General features: G+C 40.2%; 1 protein-coding gene and 1 long non-coding RNA gene across 4 annotated transcripts in view; one reads left to right on the top strand and one right to left on the bottom strand.

Annotated features, from left to right (window-relative positions):
* The window catches only part of Parm1 (prostate androgen-regulated mucin-like protein 1), a 103,724-nt gene that overhangs the window by 4,869 nt on the left and 74,329 nt on the right, over positions 1-24,526 (bottom strand). The window contains exon 3 of the mRNA XM_027939839.3: positions 9,740-9,818. Within this exon, the coding sequence (XP_027795640.3) occupies positions 9,740-9,818 (79 nt within the window). The remainder of the gene's footprint in view (positions 1-9,739; positions 9,819-24,526) is intronic.
* The window catches only part of LOC114096351 (uncharacterized), a 251,648-nt gene that overhangs the window by 175,068 nt on the left and 52,054 nt on the right, over positions 1-24,526 (top strand). The window lies entirely within an intron of this gene.

The raw sequence follows: 24,526 nt of genomic DNA, 5'->3' as shown, positions 1-24,526 counted from the left end.
TCAACTCCAACCACAACGGCCTCCTCTTCATTCCCATGCCCAGGAGAGCCTTGTGTCAGGGCGTCATGTACTGTTCCCTAGCTTGTTCTCTAACATACTGATTATTTGGTTTGCCATTACCCCTTTTTTTCTCAGACTATGAGCTCCACAGAGTTCTGTTTATTCTTTGCTCTGTCTCAAGCACCACAAAGAATACCTGGCATATAGTAAATCATCAGTAAATACTGGTAGAAGAAGCAGTGTTTGGAAAAAATACATCCTCAGTGCTCCAAAAAGCTAATTTGTCCACAAGATGGGAGCTTCCTGATGAGGGATATGGTCATTTTAAGACTAAAATTAATAACAGGAGTGGAAGCACACCACAAAATGAGCATCTGGTGCCTCAGAGGTTCATGCTAGCAGGTGAATTATTGTATCTTGTCACTGGAAACCACATATCCTAGAGTGCAGAAAAGCATGCTAACTCCTCCTAATCTTTCTCTTAGCTAGATATGAAAATTAAACAACTAACATTTGCCAATAAATGGTTGGAGTTGGAGAATATTATGCTAAGCAAAATAAGCCAATCCCACAAAACCAAGGGCTGAATGTTTTCTCTAATATGCAGATGCTAATTCACAATAAGGTGAGGGGCACTAGGGAAGAATAGCATTACCTTAGATTAGATAGAGGGAAGTGATGGGAGGGAGGGATGTGGGGATAGGAAAGACAGCAGAATGAAACAGACATTATTACTGTATGTATATATGTGACTGCATGACCAATATGATTCTGCAACATGTACACTCAGAAAAATGAGAAATTACATCCCATCTATGTATGATATATAAAAGTGCATAAATGCATTCTACTGTCATGTAAAACTAATTAAAACAAATAAAAATATTAAAATACAATCTGAGACACACAAAAATATTTGCTCTACTTATATCTATTGCTAAAATAATTGCTTTTGCTTTTCTGAGATTCATTTTCATTGGCCAGGGATTTGCAGAGATGACTTCCTGCAAAGGATCAGGCCCTTGCTGTGCTCATTTCAAACTCTTTGCCTTCAAAATTCTGATTTATGCTCAATCTATATACCTGTAAACCTGGAGACTTTCCACAATAGACTCTGCCCAGCACAACTGAGTTGCTGATACTGACCAAGCCAACTCCAAGTACACTATTCATATGCTACTAGATATAAACAGTTAAATATCATAAAATTATAAAATAGCCTTTGCATCAAGAGCAAAATATTAAGTGTTCAGATAGAAGAAAAGGACTTAAGGACCTACACTCAAATTCTTTGGATGTGGGAAGGCAGAGGCACCACAAACAGCAACCCAGACACTTGATCTATAGGAATAGGGGAAGTAGTTTTGATAAATGAAGGTCAGTGGATTATCTATGGCTGGCACTCCCCCAGATTGAAACCTCCAGCTCCAAACAGTCCTTTAACAGGATAGTTGAGAAATGGAAGCTGTAGGATGCGCGAGTGAAATCCTGAGCATTATAATATTGGAGCCCAGCCCAAATTTTCCGCATGACAAACCTGGCAAACATTTATCTGATAAACATGCTCTTTTATTGATGAGGCACTACAGCTTCACCTTTATAAGTGAACTTAATTTATCATAGCATTTTTTATTTCTATAATATCAATTTACTCCCATAAAATGTCAGTTCAGTCATAGATATATGTCTTGAATGTGTTTTTAAATCCCTTTTCCTTCATCTATAAAATGGAGACTTAAAAAAAATCGCATTAGGGTTATTGGGAGAATTAAATGAGGTAATGCATATTAAAAGGCTTGGCACACAGTAAATACACAGAAAGTACTGGCCAATACTGCTTCTTAATTTTTATTATAAGGAAACTTGTACAAGAACATGCTAAATCTGAAAACAGTAAGAAGAGAACTCTGAATGAAAAGTGACTCTCCTTCCCACCAGGAATGCCTAAAACTATACCCCAGGCATAGTTATAAAATCAGCTTCTTATATTATTGTTATTTGAATTTTACAAATTATTATTATACCAAAGTGGGATCAGAGTATTAAATACCTTCTGGCTATCAGGTTTTGTTTTTTTATGGTTATTTTAGGCAAGATTATTTGGTCAATACTGTACCTGAGTCTGTTGTATTGTCATAATAGTAATCTACTATGCAAACACTAGTAAAATAAAAAGACTGATCTTCGCTTTTATTTTTCTTTTCCTTCCCACTTGAATGAACAGTGAGTTGAGAAAATGCTGACAAACGAGGAAAAAATTGCAAGAGATATAGATAAACCAAAATAGGGAGTTGCTGAAATTGTAGGGCTTGTTTTAATACATTCATGAGCTTAATCAAGAAGAATTGGGTGTGTTGGGATTCAAGCCAGGTTTGGATAAATCCAATACTACTGTAGAAACAGGAAGACTTTTGTGCATATGTGATGAAGGGAAAATAAATAGAAAGTGAACTTCTCTCTCTAGGTCAGAACTTCTTAAAACATGGCACATTTTGGATGAAAATGAGAAGGTTTTCAGATTGGCATTTGGAGAGTATAAGAAGTTAGAACAACATAACAAACAAAAACCCCTCCTACTCCCAATTTTAAGAAAGTGGAACCCAAGAAATTTAGATTTTGTCAGTGTTATTTAATGGTATAACTGCTACTGAAACCAAGGTTTCCTGACTCTATAAGGCAGCATTACTTCATCTAATTTTAATCTGAACAACAAGCTGTAGAAATGATGTCATTGTCAGGTCAAGGCAATCTTGTCTACTTGTTTTCTTAATAGTGACTGGCACCCCTCCAACACAGCTAGGTTTTCTGTCACTGTGTCTTGCTCTTCTTGGATGGCAAAGTCTTGGGGGGAGAGTATGTGTTGCTTTTCTTTTATGTGAACACCTACTATTTTGCTCTTGGTGCAATGGCTATTTTATAATTTTTATGTTATGTTAATTTTTATGATAACATAAAATTATAAAATACAAATAGTGTATTTGGAATTGGCTTTGTCAGTATCAGTGGCAATTCATATGTCCGTAGCAACTCGTTGTACAATATAACTAGAGTGAAGTGAAAAAAATTCATTAAAGAATGGCAAAGGTCAAAGCCACCATTATGACTTTAAGGTTAGAAAGGGGAAAAATAATTAGGGTTAAATTCCCATGTGATGGTGTGGTTTTAAAGCACTCAGCACAGTGTCCATGGTCCCCATCAATGGCACTGCACTTCTCAGTTTGTGATTCTACTCTATTAGTTAGCTAAAAGCAGAACCTGAGAGGGTAAAATAAGAATGGTTCCTTTTCCACCCTTCCCTCTGTTCTCCCCTTCTCTATTAGCTTTTCTCTAATGAACAGCAACACTCCCACTCCTAGCCCTAATTGGTGACACTTTGCTGGTAACATCTGTTTGAGGACTCCTCCACTGCTGTAAAAACAGCACCTATGTTAAGATAATGATAACATTAATACTTAATTGTCCTTAAAAATGAGAGAGATGTTTCACCTGTGTTGAAACAATGTATTTTAGAAAACATCTCCTTTACTAGGGTTTAACCTCAGTTCTCTGAGTCTCTACCTCAGATGGCTACCACCACTCCCCCACTCCACCTTGGAAGTCCTCTCCTTTTTCATCAAGCAAGTCTTGCCTTTCAGTCATGAGTGCTTGTCATGGCCTAAGAAGGAGGGATGCAGAGATGATTAAGACATGGCTTAGTGCTGGGAAAACACAGCTGAACTTGCAACTCATTAGCCATTAGTAATTAGCCTTAGACTCTTATCATCCATTAGCAAAGCTGTTTGGTGCAGCTGTCACTGTCTCCTCTTTGTTTTCATTGGTGGCTCTCTCTTCCTGATTGTCATTTCCCTGCCTGGCTCCTTTCATGTAACTGTTCACTGAAAACTTACCATCTAAGAAGGAAGCTCTATTCTGGGACTTTGGAACTAAAGAGACCCAAATCCCCATCCTCAGGAAGCTTAGATCCTAGCTGGAGGGGGGGGACACAAAATATAAGTGACCAATATGAATAATATGGTGGATGGTAATAAGGGTGGTGGAAAAGAATTAAAGCAAGGAAAGGGGTTGAGGAATTCCAAATGGGAGGGAGGGATTGTGATTTTGAATATGGTGACCAGGGAAGGTGTGATGAAGATGTCATTTGAGTGGACCTAGAGGAGATGGAGGGATGAGCCACATGGATATCTGAGATACATCCTACAGACAGAGGAAGCAGCAGGAGCAAAGGCCTGTGCCAGGGGCAGACAACACATCTGTGTCACAACTCAGGATCCTATTGATTTCATTTCCAAAATCACAATGATGGACACATATCCAAACATTATTTTCAAAATCCTCTTGCCATAGTGTGGGTTTTTTTTTTTAAGCTATTACATTTACACTGATGTTTAAATAAGCAACTTTACTCTAAAGAGCAAAAATGTTTATTTAAAAAAAAATTATCTGCCAGATTCCACACTACAGGCAGACACTTATCACAGAGGGGTCTGCACACTGGCTCATCTACCTATCTGTAAACAACTCCCGAGTCACGTGGTGACCAGTGAATGTGTGTGGTATAATAGATGCCCATGGCTTCCCCTTCCCCAAACCTGTTTCTTCATGATTTGAAATAAATATTCACCCCAATACTTCCCTACCCAGAATCATTCTCTCATCCAATAAGTGTTTAAAGGAACTATGAAATGTCAGGTAGTTCCAGGGATTTGTACTGTTCTAGCGGAGGACACTGGCAGAGAGTGCACGGGTTCAAGAACAGGGAAGTAAGTGGAATCAAGGAGGCCTGTGCGTGCAGCAAGGAGCTCCTTGTGGAGAGGTGTGAGGAGGCTCCCCAAAGAGATTTCCAGACAACCTGGAATCAGATCAAAAGGGGTGAATCAAATACCTCTGACAGGTGGGACAGCATGTCCGTAGTTACAGAGGCATGAAACAACAGGGCAGTTTTCTGGGAAACTCAACAGCACAGTGGCCGTTAAGAGTGTCAGGAGATCAGGATGAAGCAGGGGAATCCAGAGTGTGCACTCTGGGCCAGCAGCATCGGCATCCCCTGTGTGCTGGTTAGACATGCAGATGCATGGGCCTTGCCTGAATCTACTAAATTGGAGTCTAGGGAGAGAAGATCCAGGAAACTGTGTTGTCTCATAAGGTCTCCCCCTAATTCTCAGGTACAAAAAACCTTGAGAGCTGTTGAATTTGAAAATTAAACTACGTCTACAGAACTCCAAAAGCTGATCTGAGAAAAGCCTATGGATAACACGTTCTAGAAGATCTTAGTTTTTGTGGCTGGCTGGGCCTACTTTCTAAACACAGCAACAATCAGAAGGAATCAGTTGTATGAAATGTAATCACTATAAGGCATAAAGCGAAACAGGTGACTTTTCACAAAAATGCCTTAAAGGCTAGGCCCTGTTGTGTCTATAAATCAAGATCACATTTATTTTTGTGAAGGGAACAGCTGTGCTGTCTGTCTGGGTTACTGGCATACCTAATTATAGCAGGGTCCACTTCTCTGGCCACGGCAGACTTAGTCTGTTGCACAGGGAGATTATCTCGTGGACAAACACTTTTGAACCAACTTCAACAAAATGGACTTACCTCATTCTTTAATCATGGCTAATTAAAGACACCCTTCTGGAACAGATAGGCAGGAACTTTGCTTTCTTTTAAAGTTGCAAACAAGCCCTAGAATAAACACTTCCCAGAGAACGTTTCTATTTATGAACATATAACATGAATGCAACTGTGCAGGCATTTCAGAACCTCCCCACTGCCAAAGTGGAACATGGAAGCCCGCCACGCCAATACACAATTAGAAAACCGGGCTGCTGTGCCATCTTCTTCCTCCTTCTCTCCCCCTCTTTGAATCCCTGATACCTACTGAATGCAAATGACAAGGATGGGGTTGTTCTTCCAAACCCATGGGCCACAACTGGCAGCCTCCGTTTCATAGGGCACCTATGTGCCAAGTGGTTCTGACAGCAGTCACTGCGCCATAACGTCAGCCAGTCCTTCCACCACTCACATCACACCAGGCACTAAACGTGTGTGTGTCATAATTTAATCCACTATTTTGAGTTAGACATTGTTATTGTGCTAGTGCCATTTTTACAGAAGAAGAAACTGGGCACAGAGTCATTAAGACCTCAGGGTTCACGCTATGGTCTTTCCATGTTCTCTACATCCATTTCTTCCTTTCACCTCGAAACAACCTTGAAAGAGATGTACTATTAGCTCTATTTTTGTACTTCGTAAAAATCGAGGATGGGGGGGATGATAATTTGCCCAAGGCTACCTAAGGAATCAGTAGGAAGGTCAGTGCAGCACTGAATTTGACTTCAAAGCTCACTTTCCTCCGTCTACACCATACTGCTATTGGCTAAAAGAAGGATCACTGGCACAGGAGGGCTCTGGTAGGTTTAGGGCAGTTCAATTTTATAAGCCACATCCTAAAGTGTCTCAGGCTATAAAAAGATACAGTTCTCCTGGCAGGGGACACTGGAACAAAACTAGAGGTCAAAGGTCCCTGGAGAACAGGAGTGTGAAAATCATGGTTAATGAGTCTACCAAAGCCTTTGGAAGAAATGAGATGGGGAGAAAGGTAAAAGGACTGAGCCATGGTTGGCAGGTCGTGCAAGGAGCATGGTGTCCTGGTGGTGAGGCCACCTTTTCCAGTGGCCTCTCCCCTTGCATTTTCAGGGACATTGGCTGGGTCAGGGCCATAGCCCATGGTTGTAGCCAGAAGCTAATGTGTTCCCTTATGAGATGTGATCTCAGTCACTTGTTGCTCCGGCCAAGTGAGCTAAAAGACCATAGATAATAGAACCCTTGTCATGTTGTTTTCCTCAGAATTCTGGGATGAAAGAAAAAGGTAAATTAGAAAACTGGGCTGCTGTGCCATCTTCAACCAAGGTAAAGCCTAACCTTGTGCGCGCGTGTGCACACACACACACACACACACACACCACATACAGCACATACACAACAATGAAGCCAACTATATTTTTGATGAATGCTTGGTGGGGTTTTCCGAGAATCTGACAAAATAACACTTGAAAGGGGTTTAGCATAGCCTTAAGATTCATGAGAACTATTAATCTCCCCATGCTATCATTTCACCAAATTAATTAACAGAGGTGCAGAAAGGGGGTTTCCTTAGGGGGTTTCCAAACCAGGGGTGTGATTATCCATCCTTAAGTTTATAGTGACACACTTAAGTAGCACAGTAGATAAACAGCAACCTTATATTTAAACCATGTGGAGCTTTCTATTTTTAGGAGAGAGAACCTACATGGGGGAAAGAAACAATGATTAATTCAATTTAATAATTCATTGAGGGGCTGGGGTTGTGGCTAGCATGTGTGAGGCACTGGGTTCGATTCTCAGTACCACATAAAAATAAATACATAAAAAAAAATAAAAACCCATCTACAACTGTATATATATATATATATATATATATATATATATATATATATATATATATATAATTTTTTTTTCATTGAATTTTCTGGCGTTAGGGCCTTGGGGAAAGGTAGTTTAAAATAACATTTTACGTAATTTTAATCAGCCATCATTAGAACAGGTTTGTAATGGCCTGCTAATAACATTTCCTAAGTGCAGTAAGTTTTATGATGGCAGGACTGTGTCTCATCAGTCAAGTGGTCAGTGTTTAAAGAAATGCCCAGCCCATGCTCAACATCCACCTGTCTGTGTCTGTCTGTCTATCTATCTATCTATGCTTATGGTTCCTACCTGTTTACTGTTATGATATTGATGGTGATGATGATGTTGGTGGCAGTGCTATGTACTTGGGAAACGATATCCATTATTCTCTCAATAATGCTACCAGGTAGTAACCTTACTTCACAGGAGAGGGAAATCAGGATTAGTGACTCACTGTAACATGGTCAGGCCACACTGCTAGAAAGTGATAGAGCTGGGATTCAAACTAAAGTCTCCCTGCTTCTGGAGTCTGAACCTTTATTGCTGTTCCAGACTGCCTGCCTATAGCCAGTGTTGGATTGCTATGGAAAATTTGAATTCTTGCCTCAAGTCAAGAGAACACATTTTTGTAGGGGAAAAGAAACTATAAACCAGCCAACAAATAAATGAAAAAGAAAACATAATAGTAGACATTGATAACAGCCAGGATGAAAATAATAAAGATACCATGAGAATAAATAACATCCAGGTGTGGTGGTGCTTGCCTGTAATCCCAGTGGCTCAGGAGGCTGAGACAGGAGAACCACAAGCTCAAAGCCAGCCTCAGCAATGTCAAGGCACTAAGCAACTCAGTGAGACCCTGTCTCTACATAAAATACAAAATAGGGCTGGGGGTGTGGCTCAGTGGTTGAATGCTCCTAAGTTCAATCCCTGGTACCATGCCCCGCTCCCCCAAAAAAGAATAAATAACAGAGGCATCAAACTGGAAAGAAGTCTGTCAGAGATTTAAGTCGACATTTGCCATGTGAGAAAGAGCTAGAAGCAAAGCAGTTCAGGGTGGGGGCTAGGGAGAGCTAAGGGCCTGGGAAGGCAAGAACCCGGTGAGTCCTAAGAATTGGGAAGGGAGCCAGTGTGCAAAGCTCAGTGGTCTGGAGGGAGGCAGAGGTGTGCTGAGCCAGAACAGGTAGGCAGGGGAAGGTCTGTGAATGACCTCTAGGGCCACTGTGAGAGTTGAAATTCAATTCTGAATGCAGAAGGGAGCCAGCTGCTGGGGGATTTTAAGGGAAGGAGTGATGGGTTAGAGCAGCTTCCATAAAGATGGTACCTGTGGCTGGGAGGGGAATGTGTTCGAGGTCACTGAGTGGCTGTGTTCACCATGGCAAAACATGTCCTTCTGTCCCTTGTTACAGGCACTGAACAGACTGGCAAATAAGACTGCCACTTGCCATCTGGTGTTTTACAGCTGGAAGGACACTCAGAGAGTGTGAATAATGTGGTTTTGAGACTTTTGGATTTCACAGAGCAATAGAAAAAATGATGGATTCACAGTACAGCAGCTTTCAGTTAGAGATGGAAAGTAAAATCTCAGCTGTCATTGATGATCATCTTCATTTTGTGGAAGAAAACGCTTTTTAGAACTAAAAATGTAAGGACATAATCTTAGAGAAACAAAAAAGCCCAGTTCTGGGGGGTCATACCAGGGATTGAACTCAAGGGCACTTGACCACTGAGCCACATCCCCAGCCCTATTTTGTATTTTATTTAGAGACAGGGTCTCACTGAGTTGCTTGCTTTTGCTAAAGCTGCTTTGAACTCATGATCCTCCTGCCTCAGCCTCCCAAGCTGCTGGGATTACAGGTGAATGATGGAAAATGCTACACTTTCCCTTCATTTTCCACATTTTGCTCTAAAACCAGTGAACACCTCATTAACAGATCAGGTACAAATCCACAGATGAGTGTGTAGAGCATCATACTTAGGAACCACTGATCCCACTCCCGCAGCATGTAGCTCCCCTAGGGTGGTGACAAGGTTGAAAGGCAGAGACTGCAGGTTCATCTCATCCCATGACACCATCAGGCTGCATATTTCAGCTTATTAGCTTTGCTTTGCAAGCTTCAGACACTGGACTGACTGCTCTTGACTAGTGTGGTATACACCACTGCATTTATCTCTCTGCCCATGTTTCTGAGCACTATAACATCAATTAAGAAAAAAGACCTCAATGAAACAGTTCTTGGCCTGGAGCCCCACAAAATGGAATCATCTTCTTTTTAAAGAGGATTGAGGTGTATCTCACCTGATCTTCAGATACGCTGCGACCCCAAACACCAACAACACCACGGCAATGACGGTCACTGTAATGGCGGCAATGCTGCCTGCAAAGGAGGAAAGGCAGAGAACAGAAAATAAAGGGGAGAACATGATGACCACGGTGGCTAATACCCACTTTCACCTGACCCCATTTTTCCTCTCTAATACCCACCCTTACCTGACTCCATTTTTTCCTTTGGAAGAGAAAAGAGTTATTTACTTGAATCATTCTTAAGGGAAGTCAGAACTGGGACAAAACCCAGGATCTTTATTTTTCTTTTCAGTTGTAGATAGACAAAATACCTTTATTTCTGTTTGTTTATTTTTATGTGGTGCTGAGGATTGGACCCAGTGCCTCACACATGCTAGGCAAGTGCTCTACCACTGAGCCACAACCCCAGCCCCCAAAACTCAAGATCTTAATTCTGTTACTAGAATACTTTTTTTAAATACCAACTGAAGTTTGGTAAATGGTCTATATTATTTTGGTATTTATTAAGAACTTCTGGTTAGCTTGGAATTCAGAGAACAGTATACAGCTATATTTGATTATTTTTTTAAGAATGACAGTGGTCAGCTACTGCTGCTGTTGTTCACAGGGACAGTGGATTTTAAATCTCTTGATGTCTTCTTTTATAGGCTCTGGCTCATCTTCCATCATTTTTGAGATATTGGAAGATAGGATGTTTTATTCAAAGGTCACTACAAGTAATCTGATTGTTTCTTTAAATAAACCAAAACCATGAAGTTATATTTTTAGTGTCCACTTTAAAGGGTCACTTTGATATGAGATGCACCCATTTGAATGATGCCAGCATATCAAAATGTTTTGTAAAACTTCCTTTTGGGAAGGGTGTCCAGCTTTCAGCCTTAAACAGTAAATTTGAAAAAGTCCAGTTTGGTGGACAAAATAAGGTCAAGCCTAGTAAGTAACACAATTTTTTTGTTGTTTGTTTAAGTAACCAGATACAATTATAAAGTAACATGAATGCTTTATTCTGTAGTTTGAAATCTGGTTCCAAAAGCAACTATTAATGGGCAGTTAAAAAAAATCCTTTGAGCACATTGCCTTGTAAGAATAACCATACTGCCTCTGAATACTACTCCAGAGCACAATACCCCCTTTGTGTGAGCCTTGGCCTAATGTATAAACTGCAGTTTTATTCCACCTTAGAAATGCCAAGAATCAGGCTTTTGTCCCTAATACTTCAAGTAACAGTTTGGCATTAAAGCTAGTGTTAGGGACCCACTGATTATTTCAGTCCACTGGGAAATCATTTACTACTTCAACCAATGAATGGGAGCATAAGAGATTTGAAGTCGGACATGTGGATTGATGTGTGGTCCAGCCATAATTAGCTGTGTGACCATAACTGTTTACTTAACCCTACCTGCTTTTGCATTACTCACCTGCAGGAAGAGAGAAATGAGAGTGTTCTACTTACCTCACATAGCTTTAAGGGAATTGAATGAGATGTCACAACTACCCAAATGCACAATCCCAGGCCAACTCCTGACTCTCACATATTAGGTAGGTCTCAAAGGTGATGGCACTCCTCCACATTTCTAGAGATTTATCATTCTAGGTTGTTTTGCCATCCATCCTTTTATTTTTTTCCCTTGATATGAATGGTTTTATTTATTGTTCTTTTCATTATCCCTTCCACCAAAAGATTTAGAGCATAGTTAAGAAGCAAAGCTACTTATTAGCACTTTAGTAACTCCCCAAAAGCTTTTGATGGAAGAAGGCTATATCAGGCACCCATATTTTCAGTGGTTCATAATTTCTTAAGGAGAACCAAAGGGGATCATTGCTAACATAAAGCCAAAGACTAGCTCTTGATGTCTCTATGGAGACTGACCACATTCAACCATTGCAATGAGTAAGACCCTTCTGGACACTCATGTATTTATTTCTTTGCTCCTGAAGTCCTTTTGAGTTAGATTAGTATAATTATCAGTATAATTCTCTTTACCTTTTTATTATGTAAAGAAAAAATAATGGCACTGAATGCTCAGCTGTGCAGATGGTGTCAAGCAGAGAAAGTCTGAGGTCGGATCCTTTTATGAAACCTCCATTCCTACTTTGTGAGGCGGCTCTTAGCTTCTTGGCCTCCAAACTGTGCTGAAATCGGAACAATTCAAAGTTCACTGAAGCCTCATAACAGCTCTTTTAAGAGCTTGTGAAAGGATTATAACCACAAGGTAAAGTAATGGGGGTATTTTAAGATTGAAAAAAATACAGTCATTGCAATTAGGAGCAGTAAAGAAATTGACCTTTTAATTTCTCCCTTTTAGAAAAAGGGAGAAGAGAAGGAATACAGTTGATTTGCCTATAAGACTTTTCTTTCTTGCCCCAGGGATAGTTTCATACAGGAAATCTTGGGGTTGACCTTTTTCAAAGTTTCTTCCCTAACTCTATGCAGTTGGGTCTCCTCCAACTCTTGAGATTTACTGGATTTATTTATATACCACTTCTAACTAAAGATAAATCGGGCAGTTTCTAACTCCAGCACTGTTCTTTTTTTGTTGTTGTTGTTGAGACAGCAAGTGATAAAGTGACCTGCTTCTCCTTCATGTGACAGGGGACTCTCTAACTCTGGGTGTAACCTGTCTTTCAAATGGGGCTCAGCAAGGCTACCCTTCCTTGTCCATAGAGGACATCATCGAGTATGAACAGAGCTGGAAATTGCAAGTGACTGCCCACCTGATAAGCACTTGGGGGCAGCTGGGCAAAGGGACACTTCTGAGAGTTGATATGAAGCCAAAAGGTCTGAGGTAAAATAGTTCAAATATTTGGACTTCTTTTTTAAGCATTCTGCCATCCACTGGCTTGTCTGAGAGGGTGCTAGCCATGGGAGCCAGAATCTTCTGGAAGTAGACCTTTGCCAGCCCTGAGTCTAGAAGATCCTGTGTCCTGAACTTCCTCCCAGTTCCTCAGCAGCTGATGCCTCAGAAGTTTCTGGTAACCTCAGCTCTGGGAAGTTCCACACCTGAGGGCTTCATGATTTGAGCATAAGAGGGTTGCTGAGCCAAGATTAGCAACGGTAACTGAAAAGGCTTTATTTCCTCCTTGTGAAAACAAATGTCATTTCCCCTGAGTTTTGTTTAAACTAATCTGGAATTTCCCTTGTCCTCCTCCTCTCTCTTTTTTCAAGGTGTGGCAGGGACAAGAAAAATGAAGATAGTGTGGCTGGAGGCAGGGGAGGCTTTGCCCCAAGAGGAAGGTGTTGAGTCCTTGGTGGGCTGTGTCCTGGGAGTGGAAGGATGGGACAGGTGGCTGGCATTTCAGTTCTTCCTCATTGGGGTTTGTGAGTTACAGGCTGGATATGACTCATGGTGCACAGCTCTGGAATGAACAGAAACTAACAGAGAATTGGAGACACTTTTCTTTCTATTTTATAAGCCAAGATACAAGAATATTACACTGTGCTAGAACATTCCATTGTGCCAACATGTTCTGCCTCACTGAAGAGCTGTTAAAGATCCATAAACCAAAGCCTCCTTGAATTTTGTGCTTCCTGGAAGCCTGGCATCTCTCTATGTGCCTTTCTGCCACTTTCCAAATGCCTCAGAACAAGAATAAATGGGTTCAAGAATAACCATAACTGCTTACAGGTTACAGGTGATTACTTTGGACTGGCACTGTGCCAAAAGCTTTACAGCTCTTCCCTTGTTTAATATTCTTTATGAGATGAGGGGACTTATTCCCATTTTATAGATGAGGAAGTTAAGGGCCAGGGTGTTTAAAATGTGATTGAGGTTTTCCATCTGGTAAATGATTGATCTAGCAACTGAACCTAGCACTATGCATCCAGCGTTTGCATTTTAAACATCAGTACACTTCCCTCCTCTGGCCCTTCCTCAGCTTGTTAGCTCTTACTCTTACTTCAAGACCTATCTATCAGTGCTTCTGAGAAGCGTTCTCTTACCCTCCCAGGCAAGCAACAGAGCTGCTGTGTTCTCCAGCCTGTTTCCTTCTTCATCCATCTTGTGGCTCTTTCCATCTCTTTGTATGCTGTTAGCACCAGGCACAGTGTCTATATAATGTCTTTTATTTAATATTAAACAAATGAATGTATTGGTGGGAAAAAGTGATAACTGGAACTTTTCTGACCCCAGTCACTGTGCTAAGAAAGTTCTCAAGCAGCAGGCTCTCTACCTGTTCATTTTGGAATCCTCTGTTCCAGGTCTTGTCTGAGTCTTTAGTCCTGTGATTATATCTGTGGTTCTACCATACCAGTCCCTTCCCCGCCACACTGTACCTGTGAGTCCCCAGGGATGAATGGAGGGGTATTAATTTAGGAATATCCAAGTGGAGTCAGATGGTACCCAGGAAGCAGCCCCAGCAAACTCCAAGAAGGCCTTGTTGCTAGTCAGATCCGGTCAAGCACTACACTGAGGCACTGCTGGGATAAGCTGCAGGACCATCTTAAGGAGCCTCTCTCCCCATGTCTACAACTCACTCAGAGACAGGTATGCCTTCTCTTTATCACACCCTCAGAGAGACTCTGCTCCTGTCCACTCAATATCCCCCACACTCACTGAATGTGCTCTCTGGTCTTTAGGGGCTTAGCAATATTCCCAAGTTCCTCTGGGGACTCTTCTCATTGAGGGATTTCTTCCCTGCCCTCACCTTTAAACATGAAAGTAATATTGCATCTGAAGTCTTTGGCAGAAATGCTTGCAATAATATCCAAAATGAATATATTAGGATATTCTGGGGTGAAGCTAAATAGCCTGTGAAAGAAAGAACATAACTAGACTCTTTTTTTTTTTAAGCTGTTGCTTTTTCTGTGAGAGCTGGGAGCAAAGGAGGTGCTGGTAGAGTTTCCAGGGTGAATAAAAGGTGTGTGCCTTACTCTTGCCCATAGTTCCTAGTCCTGACCTGCATGCTTCTGGTGAATTCATCAGTCTGTGTACCTAGAACATGCATGCCAGCGCTTGACCAAGGTCGTGGGTGCATGTGCACGCCTCTGTGATCTATTTTGAGAAGAGTGTTGAACAAACCTCTTGACTGTTCATCATTATTCTTGCTCTTTTCTTCCTTATTCCTGGTCCAGATATTCAGGAAAAAAAATGGAGAAAAGGAGCAGGTGGCCACTTCAGAGTGTGCAGCGGCTCTTTCAGTCAAGGTCACCAAGAGGAAAGGAATATTTGTCTCAAAGGAATTCTTTCCCTTTCAAAGTCTGTCTGTCAATATGCTGGAGGATGGAAGTGGGTGACTAGTAAGGAAAGGGGCTTGATAGACTTTGTGTGCCTGAAACTCTATTATTATGCGAGGCTTTTCCATATTTAACACAATACCGTCCTTCCTTCCAAGAACGACAATGATAATAACAGTAATAATCAACAAGAAATCTCTATTTCTCACCATCACTCAACTCAAAGTGGATCATGGACCTAGGAATTGACCAGAGACCTTGCACCTGATGGAAGAAAAAGTAGGACCAAATATCCATCATGTCGGTTTTGGCCCCAACTTTCTTCATAAAACTCCTGTAGCACAAGAATTAAAACCAAGAATCAATAAATGGGATGGATTCAAACGGAAAAGCTTCTTTTCAGCAAAAGAAACAATCTGTGAGGTGAATGGAGAGCCTACAGGACGGGAGTAGATCTTTTCCACAAGCACATCAGATAGAGCACTGATCTCTAGGGTATATAAAGCACTCAAAAACCTTAACACTAAAAAAAACCCAAAAATCAAAAAACAAATAACCTAGTCACTAAATGGGCCAAGGAACTGAACAGGCACTTCTCAGAAGAGGATATACAATCAATCAACAAACATATGAAAAAATGTTCAACATCTTTAGCAATTAGAGAAATGCAAAACTACTCTAAGATTTCATCTCACTCCAGTCAGAATGGTAGCTATTATGAAGACAAACAACAATAAGTGTTGGTGAGGATATGAGGAAAAAGGTACACTCATAAATTGCTGGTGGGTCTGCAAATTGGTGCAGCCAATATGGAAAGCAGTATGGAGATTCCTTGGAAAACTGGGAATGGAACCACATTTGACCGAGCTATTCCTCTTCTCGGACTAGACCCAAAGGACCTAAAAACAGCATACTACAGGGACACAGCCACATCAATGTTTATAGCAGCACAATTCACAATAGCTAAATTATGGAACCAACCTAGATGCCCTTCAGTAGATGAATGGATAGGGAAACTTTGGTATATATACACAATGGAACATTACTCAGCAATAAAATAAAATAAAATCATGACATTTGCAGGTAAATGGATAAAGTTGGAGAATATAATGCTAAGTGAAGAAAGCCAATCCCAACAAAACAAAAGCTGAATGTTTTCTTTGATATGAGGACGAAGACTCATAATGGTGATTAGTGGTGGTGGGGGGATGGATGGAATGGAGGAACTTTAGATAGGGCAGAGGGGTGGGAGGGGAAAGGAGGGAGCAAGAGGGTAGGAATGATGGTGAAATGAGTTAGACATCATTACCCTAAGTACACGAATAAGACATGAATGGTGTGCAAATATTCTGTGTACAATCAGTGTCTTGAAAAATTGTGTTCTATATGTATAATATGAAATGAATTGTATTCTGCCATCATGTACAATAAATCAGAATAATATATATATATATATATATATATATATATATATATATATATATGGATATTAAAAGAATAACAATAGTAACTAACACTTTCTTGTTGCTTACTCTATGCAGGGATTTTCTATGGGCTTCACGTAATCTAACTCATTTAAATCTCCCAAGCACTGAAGTGTTCTCCTTACAGAATCCTGCTATCTCCATTTTACAGCTGGGGAAACTGAGGCATGGAGATGGGAAGGGTCAAACTACACAGCTGGTACTAAGAAGGGCAGGGGTGCAAGTGCTGTTTAGAGTCTGTGCTGCTGCCCACTGGGCTCTCCCACTCCTTTGGGCTTTAGTGCTTGATCCAGGTGCACTTTGAGATAAAACCGCAGCTCTGGTCATCCTGTCTGCTTTTCGTTGGATGTTCAGGAGTCAAGGCCTGAGTGGTGGTTGGGGTCCTCTCGTAGGAACTACTGAAGGTGGGTCAGAGCTGAACAATTGAAGTTCATTGAGAAGAGGACTAATTAGAACCAGACAGAAGTCACAGAACAGCCACCTAAACAAGGTCCACGTCATTTGTTTCTAGAATGTATTGTGGCCTGAAAGAGCTGCTTAGAGTGCTGCCAGAGGCAGTTCAGTCGTTCCTCTGTTCTACAAGCGATTGGTTCTAAAACTCCCTGTGGAGACCCACACCCAAGGATGCTAAAGTCCCTTATTAAAAAAATGGCATGGTATTTACATACAACTATTTATATGCTTTAAATCATCTTTGGATTACTTATAATATCCAATGTCTTATAAATGCTATACAAATTCTTGTAGTACTGTTTTATTTGGGACATAATAACAGGAAAATGTCTGTACATATTTAGTACAGATGTAATTTATTTTGTTCAAATATTTTTGGGAGATGAGAGAATACAGAGGACTAAGTAACTCAGGATATATGGTAACTGATGGTGATGGTGTGTGTGTGTGTGTGTGTGTGTGTGTGTGTGTGTGTGTGTGTGTGTATGTTTTTCTCCCAAGTCTTATGACTGGGGAGAAAAGGTGAAAAAAGAAAACTTTAGTTCTCAAATACTACCACCTAGGCAAATACTGATTTTTCTATTATTGGAAGGTGCTTTGACTTTTGGCCTTGGGTTCTGCTTGAATTTCACTTCTGTTCTTCCTCCTTTTCTATTCCAAGCCAAGGAAAGCTAAATTTGTCTCCTCTTTTTAAGCCCAGTCAATCCCACAAGCCTGTTCTAAATGAGCTCATGGGCTCCTCTTGAGCTGGGACAGTATGTGATACAGAGAATAACAGGCCATAGCTCTGAGGTTTCCCTACCCCAATGCAGTGACAAGCATCAGACCCTGGGAGCCAAATAGGAGAATGTAGGATTGGATGGAAAGACAGACAGGAAGATAAGTAGAGACATGGGTGGCACCAAACTGTATTTCTATTGGTAACAGAAGTAAAGCTTAAGGGTGTATTAAAACTGGGTCTTGGGAAGAGATAGGAGTGAACTGTTCAGACAGCAACGAAGGCTCCAGTGGCAAGCGGCTAGGAGAAGAGACACCTGATGTTTCTGGGCTTGAAGCATCAGCACTGGGCATGGAAACTGAAACACCTTGACAGGAGTCCTTATCTTAAAAATGGGCTAATCCCTGCCCTTTCCAGTTCCTAGGGATACTGGGAGGAGCAGATGAGATGGAGTGCTTTGTGAACTAGCACAAATGTTGATTGTAGGGTGGAGGCGTGTTGACATCTTTGTATAGCTCAGCCTCTTTACTTTATGGATTAACAGAATGAAATACCAAAGGAATGACTTAGTGACTTTCCAAAGTTCACATGTTTTACAGAAATGACAGAGTTAGAACCAAAGTCTACATAAGAAGGTATCAAAAAAATGAATAGGGAGCATGAAAAGGGTTGGGTCTTCAGGTCCAAGTCACAGGGAACTCTGAGAGCCAGTCATCGTGTTGGGTCTTGACAGTGTGGGGAGCAGGATCTATGGATGTGATTTGGGGAGAGAGATGCACCATTTTTGTTTTTTTGCAGAACCTTCTATAGTACAACTATCTCTGAGAGATCATTCCTGATGATAGATGAACGCTGCTACTTTGAGTCTTCTTTTTCTAGATGTTTGCTTTTACTCTGTATGGCACAATTTAGTGAATTTATTCTAGAATACAACTGATACTGACATCTGTAGCTGTTGGTAGTTATGCATACCATGCATACAAGATAGAGATGTATGAAATACACTGTTAAACTAATGATTTCATGTGAACACATTTGGCCTGCTTTCCAGATTGGAAGTCCCTGAAAGTTACAAATACCAAATTATGCTTCTTTATTTATCTAGGCTCAAAATAAGTAATTCATAAAAAAACTCATGTCTTCTGAAGTGCAGCTATTTTTAAAAATTGAACTTTATTAGTAGCTATGGTGTAAGGGGAAAACAACTTCTTTTGAAGCATATAGCTTGCAATTCAAATATGCTACAGAAGTGTTTTTAATTAACACAACCTAAGCCTGTCTCTCTCTTTTTTTTTATTTTTTAGTTATAGATGGACACAATATCTTCATTTCACCTTCATGTGGAGCTGAGGCTCAAACCCAGCACCACATATGTGCTAGATGAGCACTCTACCACTGAGCCACAACCCCAGCCTCTAAGCCTGTCTCTTTAAGTTATACCCTTTCCCAAAAAAAAGTCTTCCCTAAAAATAAATCATTAAAAACTATTTAGTCATTTCTTCACACAGAATGTAAGAGGCAAACTTTATCAATTAGCCAAATGTTATCACAATTGGAATCTTTTGCTTCATGTTTCTACTCTGACTAGAAGCTAGTTAGTGGGAAAGATTGGTTAGTGGGCAGAATTGGGATCCAAACTTTGGGCTAGGATCAATATCTGGTTCTATTTCATGTAACCAGAAGACCTAATTTGGAGACTGGCTTTAGTTTTATCTAAAAAGCACTTGGCTTATTTAAAGCTCATGATGGGCAGAATAGAAATATTAATCTTGGTTGAGATAATGAAAGATGTGCACTCATAGAAGCCAAGTGCTTACCTCCTCTTCCTTCATATCCTTCTCTTGAGGACACATCAGCTGTACTTTAAGGAGTTGGCGGGGAGGGTGTGGAGCACAGGTTTGCAACTAATGCAGACCAGGGTACACACAGTCAGGACAGATCTCAGTTACCATGGTTTTTAAAGTTTCTCAACACGAATGAGATCTTTTTCTCACTTGGAATTGATTTTAAGTACCTCTTTAGGTCACCTAGCATCAGTTCTCCTTTGACATGTGTAATGCAGTCTATATGAGGTTTCCAAGAATGGCAGATGTTCCTCATCCCCTTTCTCAAAGCACAGTGACTGTCTTTCATGTTGCACAAGCTGGGTATCCCACAGCAGCTCCTGCTCGGTGGTACCTGGGAGCATTGATCTTACTCAGTTGGCCTGAGGTCTCTCTGCACCAAAACTACAGGGAAGTAGGGATGTTAGGGCCGGGTTAGGTATCTCAACTCCTCAATCATCTTTTGTGAATGACGCCTGGGGGAGAATAATGTATTACCAAAAGTTTGCCTCTGTCTTGTCATGAGCTGTCATTTATCTCCACGGATGCCAAGAGAGAAGTTTTTGTCATTGTTACCTCCTTCTCCATCTCTTTATTACTTCAATGATGAAAATCCTATTATCTCAATGATTACTTCAAAGTCTGACTATAGATAAAACAATTCTGAGGAAAGAAATAAGCCAGATTTTTAAAATAAGGATGATATTTTTTTGGATTGCTCTCCATTTATTATTTCATTATTTTCTACCCATTTTTTATTGGTTCTTTTTAGTTATACATGACAGTGGAATCCATTTTGATATAATTATATAAGCATGGAATATATCTTACTCTAATTAGTACCCCATTCTTTTTTTTAAAAGATTTTTTTTTAGTTGTAGATGGACACAATATCTTTATCATTTTTAATCTATTTTTATGTGGTGCTGAGGATCAAACCCAGGGCCTTATGCATGCAAGGCAAGGGTGCTACGGTTGAGCCACAACCCCAGCCGCACCCCCCACCCCCATTCTTGTGGATATGCATGATGGTGGGATTCATTGTGGAGTATTTATATATGTATGTAAGACAGTAATGTCAGATTCATTACACTGTCTTTCCAATAAGGATGACTTTTGAGAATCATCCAGTCCATAGGGGAAGGCCCATTTTCTCTGGGGCTAGGCAGCCTTACAAGCAAGACCTTCTACACTGCCTGCCTCTCTTGGTTCAAAGAACATAAGCAAGAAGGAAGGGTGGAACTCTCAGAGGTAGAGTATTTACTCTGTTTGCCAAATAATGTACAAAGTATTATTTTTATCATGGAATCTGGGTGGGGAGCAGAGAGTTACAGTTTCAGGTCACCTGTCCCAACACTTTCTTGGAAGCAACTTTGGTATATTTACTATAGTCCCAAGGACTGGAGAATCTCCTAGGAACTATTAGCTAAATTTAGCCTTGTCCTCATGTAATAATCACAAAGGCCATGTAGGAACCTGCTTTTGGACACTGTATTTACCAAATTTTAATTTCTCCCAGATTCCGACCCTGAAAGTTTAAGAGATAAAATACTGGAAAGAAAAAAAAAATCCAAATTCTAATGCAAGTTTTGGGAAGAGTACAATTTCTAGGTCTTAATTGTTGACTCTTGGAAGCAGGTGGGGCCTAGACTCAATTCTTCTGCTCAGCTTTATTTGCCTCAGGTCCCGCAGACAGTTTTTATTTCCAGTTAGAAATCTCTAGTTGTTCCAACTCTCTAGCCCTTGCCTTTGAATTTCCCAAGTTTTCTGAAAGTGTTACTGTTCCAAACATGAACAGAGTTATTTTTCTCCTTCACACTTTTTGGATTATCCTTTTCTGTATTGTGCTGTTGGTAGGTACTTAAATGGACTTTTATTGCCTAATATGCACAGTAAGTATCCTTTTGGGAGTCTTAAAGTGTTTTACAAACATTCTAAGTTTTCAAGTTAAGAAAATCAAAGTCTAGAGGAGTCAAAGCTCTTGCTAGTATCCACCTGAGGATTAAGGACCCAACTGTAATAACAATAGCTAACATGTATTTAGTGCTAACTATGTAAGAGGGACTTTATATACTTGTCTAATTTAATCCTAATAAGAATCCTGTAGAACAGGTACAGTATTATACTTGTACCCTCATCTTATAGATTAAGGAAACATGATACCCAATGATAAATGAACTTGCCCTTTGGCCTCCCAACTAGCAAATGGCTCTGGTGAGATTTGAGCCAGGCAGTCTGATACAGAGCCTGCCTTTGGAATTACTCCACAATTTCTCCAAATGGAAATATGATAAAGTATTTCTGATGCCCATGCTCATGAATATACTGAGATTTTATGATTTAATATAAGTTCACCTTCATTTTTGAGCCTGTGGTCTATCCCTGAAGGCTATGAGTTTAACCGTGAAAGCAAGATACTACAAAATAAAAGGCCATCTTTTATTGGCCAACATTTTTCTTTCCTGAGAAAGAAGTCATGCTAAGGACAGTATCAATTTAGTATTTTTTAATGTGATTTCCTGATATACTACTCTTCACTCAGTTCTCTGGGGTGGGATTTTTAGACCCTTTTTTTGATAAGTTGAGGGCTTGTTGTTGATCTATTCTCACTTCTCTGACCAGTTACCTTGTAACTAAAAAAGGCATGCTTTTTGAGTTGGAAGGTGATGGTAAAGTTTTGCTCTGTATATGGAATCCAGCACATTCCAATCAATTTTCCCAATGAGCCAATAAGCTGTATATTCATTGACATTATTAGCTGTGCTTGTAAGCTAAACCTCTCTTTCTCAGGAAGCATTTCCAAAATCACTTTAGTCATATATTATTGGTGAAAGTATTTGAAAAAGAAAAATTGTTCCAGGGGGACAGAAACTCTCCAAATGTAATAAAAGGTGACATTGGTACAATTAAAATGTATGATGGAGTTGTCTTGCTGCTAGATGACAACATAAATGGTAAATAGTTGACTTTATTACCTTGACATATATTTTTCAAAGGGCATTCTGGAAATATTTCAAAAGTAGATGAAGATTTAGGTAGTAAAAGTAAGCCATAGGAGAAATATAAGTACAGAGAAGAATTCAGAATAATTTTTAACTAAAATAAAACCTGACAGTTGGAGTTCCTTATAGGAGTTTGCTTTGCTTTTGCTAGCTTTATGGTTTAGCATAAGTTTAAAGAATTGGGCAAAAAAGAAAAAAAAAATGTGACTGCAGGCTTATAACAGTAACCATGGCAGCCCATGGGAAAGCCAAAAGTAGGAATCAGAATGATGGGAACAGAAAGGTGTGATGGGAAATGGGGAGCGAGGGGAGAAGCCCAGTGTGGCTGCAAAAATCCCTTGACACTCTCTACAGTGATGAGTGTCAGAGGAGTCTTTGTGTGCATAGTGGGACACTTCAATTTTTCTTTATTCTCAATTTAAAGGTCAGGATTTATTAGGCTAAGAAAATAAGTGGGTTTATGACCTTACGCTTGATATTTCATCACCAAAATTCACTCATTTATTGACTGACTGATTTATTGAACATTTATTGAGCACCTACTGAGCTAGACACTCTTGAGTGCTGAGAACACATTTGTGAGCCCAAACAGACAAAGGCCCATCCTTGAAAATCAGTTGAAGGCTGTGAACCAGGAGCCACACTGCTAGGTATATAAGCACACACCATGAAGAAGAGATGTGACTGAAGTGTGGCAGTGTATAACAGAGAGGCCAGAGATAGATTGGGAGGCCCACAGGAAACAACCAGAGCAAGTGACGTTTGAGCTGAGAACTGAGGAATGAATAGGAATTAACCAGGCAAAGTGCTGGGTCATGAGAGGATTTCAGGCAGAAGCATCCCAACAAATGAAGGCCTTAAGTCAGAGAGCAGCAGGTGGGTGAACCAGAGAGGCAGCCAGCATGGGTGGTGCTGAGAGGGAGAGGCAGGAGTGTGGCTGACCCAGGGTTGGCAGATAGAGGCCAACTAGAGGCTGAGGGCTTCACCCTAACAGCAGGGGATACCCTCAAGGGGCTGGGATGTAGGTGATGGCATGTTATGTATGATCTGATCAGAGTTGTATTTTATCATCATTCTGGCTGCTGAATGGAGAATAAGTCAGACTGGGGAGACCGGTGCAGAGGAGGAGAGGAGGGGCTGGTTAAGGGGTTGATGCTGTGGGATTATGGGAGTTTTGAATTGAGAATGAGCGTAAAGAGAAGTGAATGAGAGTGGTACCTACTAACAATTCAAAATCAATAGACCTAGTGATAGAGAGGGAATAGGAAGTGGAACAGAGAGACCTGGAAAGATGTGTCATTCACTGTAAGAGGCCCAGGCCTGAACATGTACAATGATGCGGTATTTGTAAACCAGAGCCTACCGATTATTGCTTTCTGATACATTCTGGGCTTTTACATGATCTTCTTACAACTATATTTTATATGAGATCATTGTTTATGCCATGTTTAACTTATTTTTTAATGTTTTTAAATATGATCATTAACTCACTAGAATACAATTTTTTCACTCCTAAACATTTTCTAGGCATACTTTAAAACTATTCTTTCTTCTTTCCTATCATCTTATTCTTTTAACAAATCTATATTTGTCATGAATGATATGGATGTATGGTTGAGCAAATGTCCCTCACAGGTACAGAGAGGTGTTTTGATGTCTGTGATGCTCAATGACCTTGATTTAAGGTACTTACTTATTAGCATAGTTCATACTAAATAAATGCTGGAGTTCAACCAGCAATTCAAAGTTCAAAGATTTCACCAATTCCCACAACTGCATATCCTCTTTGTAATGGAAAATACAGGGCTGTATAAGACCAGTGGACACATGGATCTTATGAACAAAAGAGAACATACACTTCGCAGAGAGAAGATTGGATATAATTTTAAAGTTTGCATGTGTCAGAACTGATGACATTTTGAAAGTAACTTGATTTGCAATGTCAGCTCATCCTTCAAGTAAGCATTCACTGAGTCCTGAACTATGCTCAAAACCACTCAATTTCATTCACGGGATAAAAAGCAAACTGGAGTCATAGTTTCCACACATGAAGAGTTCTCATTTAATAACACAAGATCACCCACATTTAACTCATCATGTCTTTCTGTCATCCTTTAAAAGTCAAAGG

Source organism: Marmota flaviventris, chromosome 7 (genome assembly GCF_047511675.1).
Source record: "Marmota flaviventris isolate mMarFla1 chromosome 7, mMarFla1.hap1, whole genome shotgun sequence".
Classification (NCBI taxonomy): domain Eukaryota; kingdom Metazoa; phylum Chordata; class Mammalia; order Rodentia; family Sciuridae; genus Marmota; species Marmota flaviventris.
Note: the sequence above shows the minus strand (reverse complement) of the source record. Positions and strands in the feature narration are given on the sequence as shown.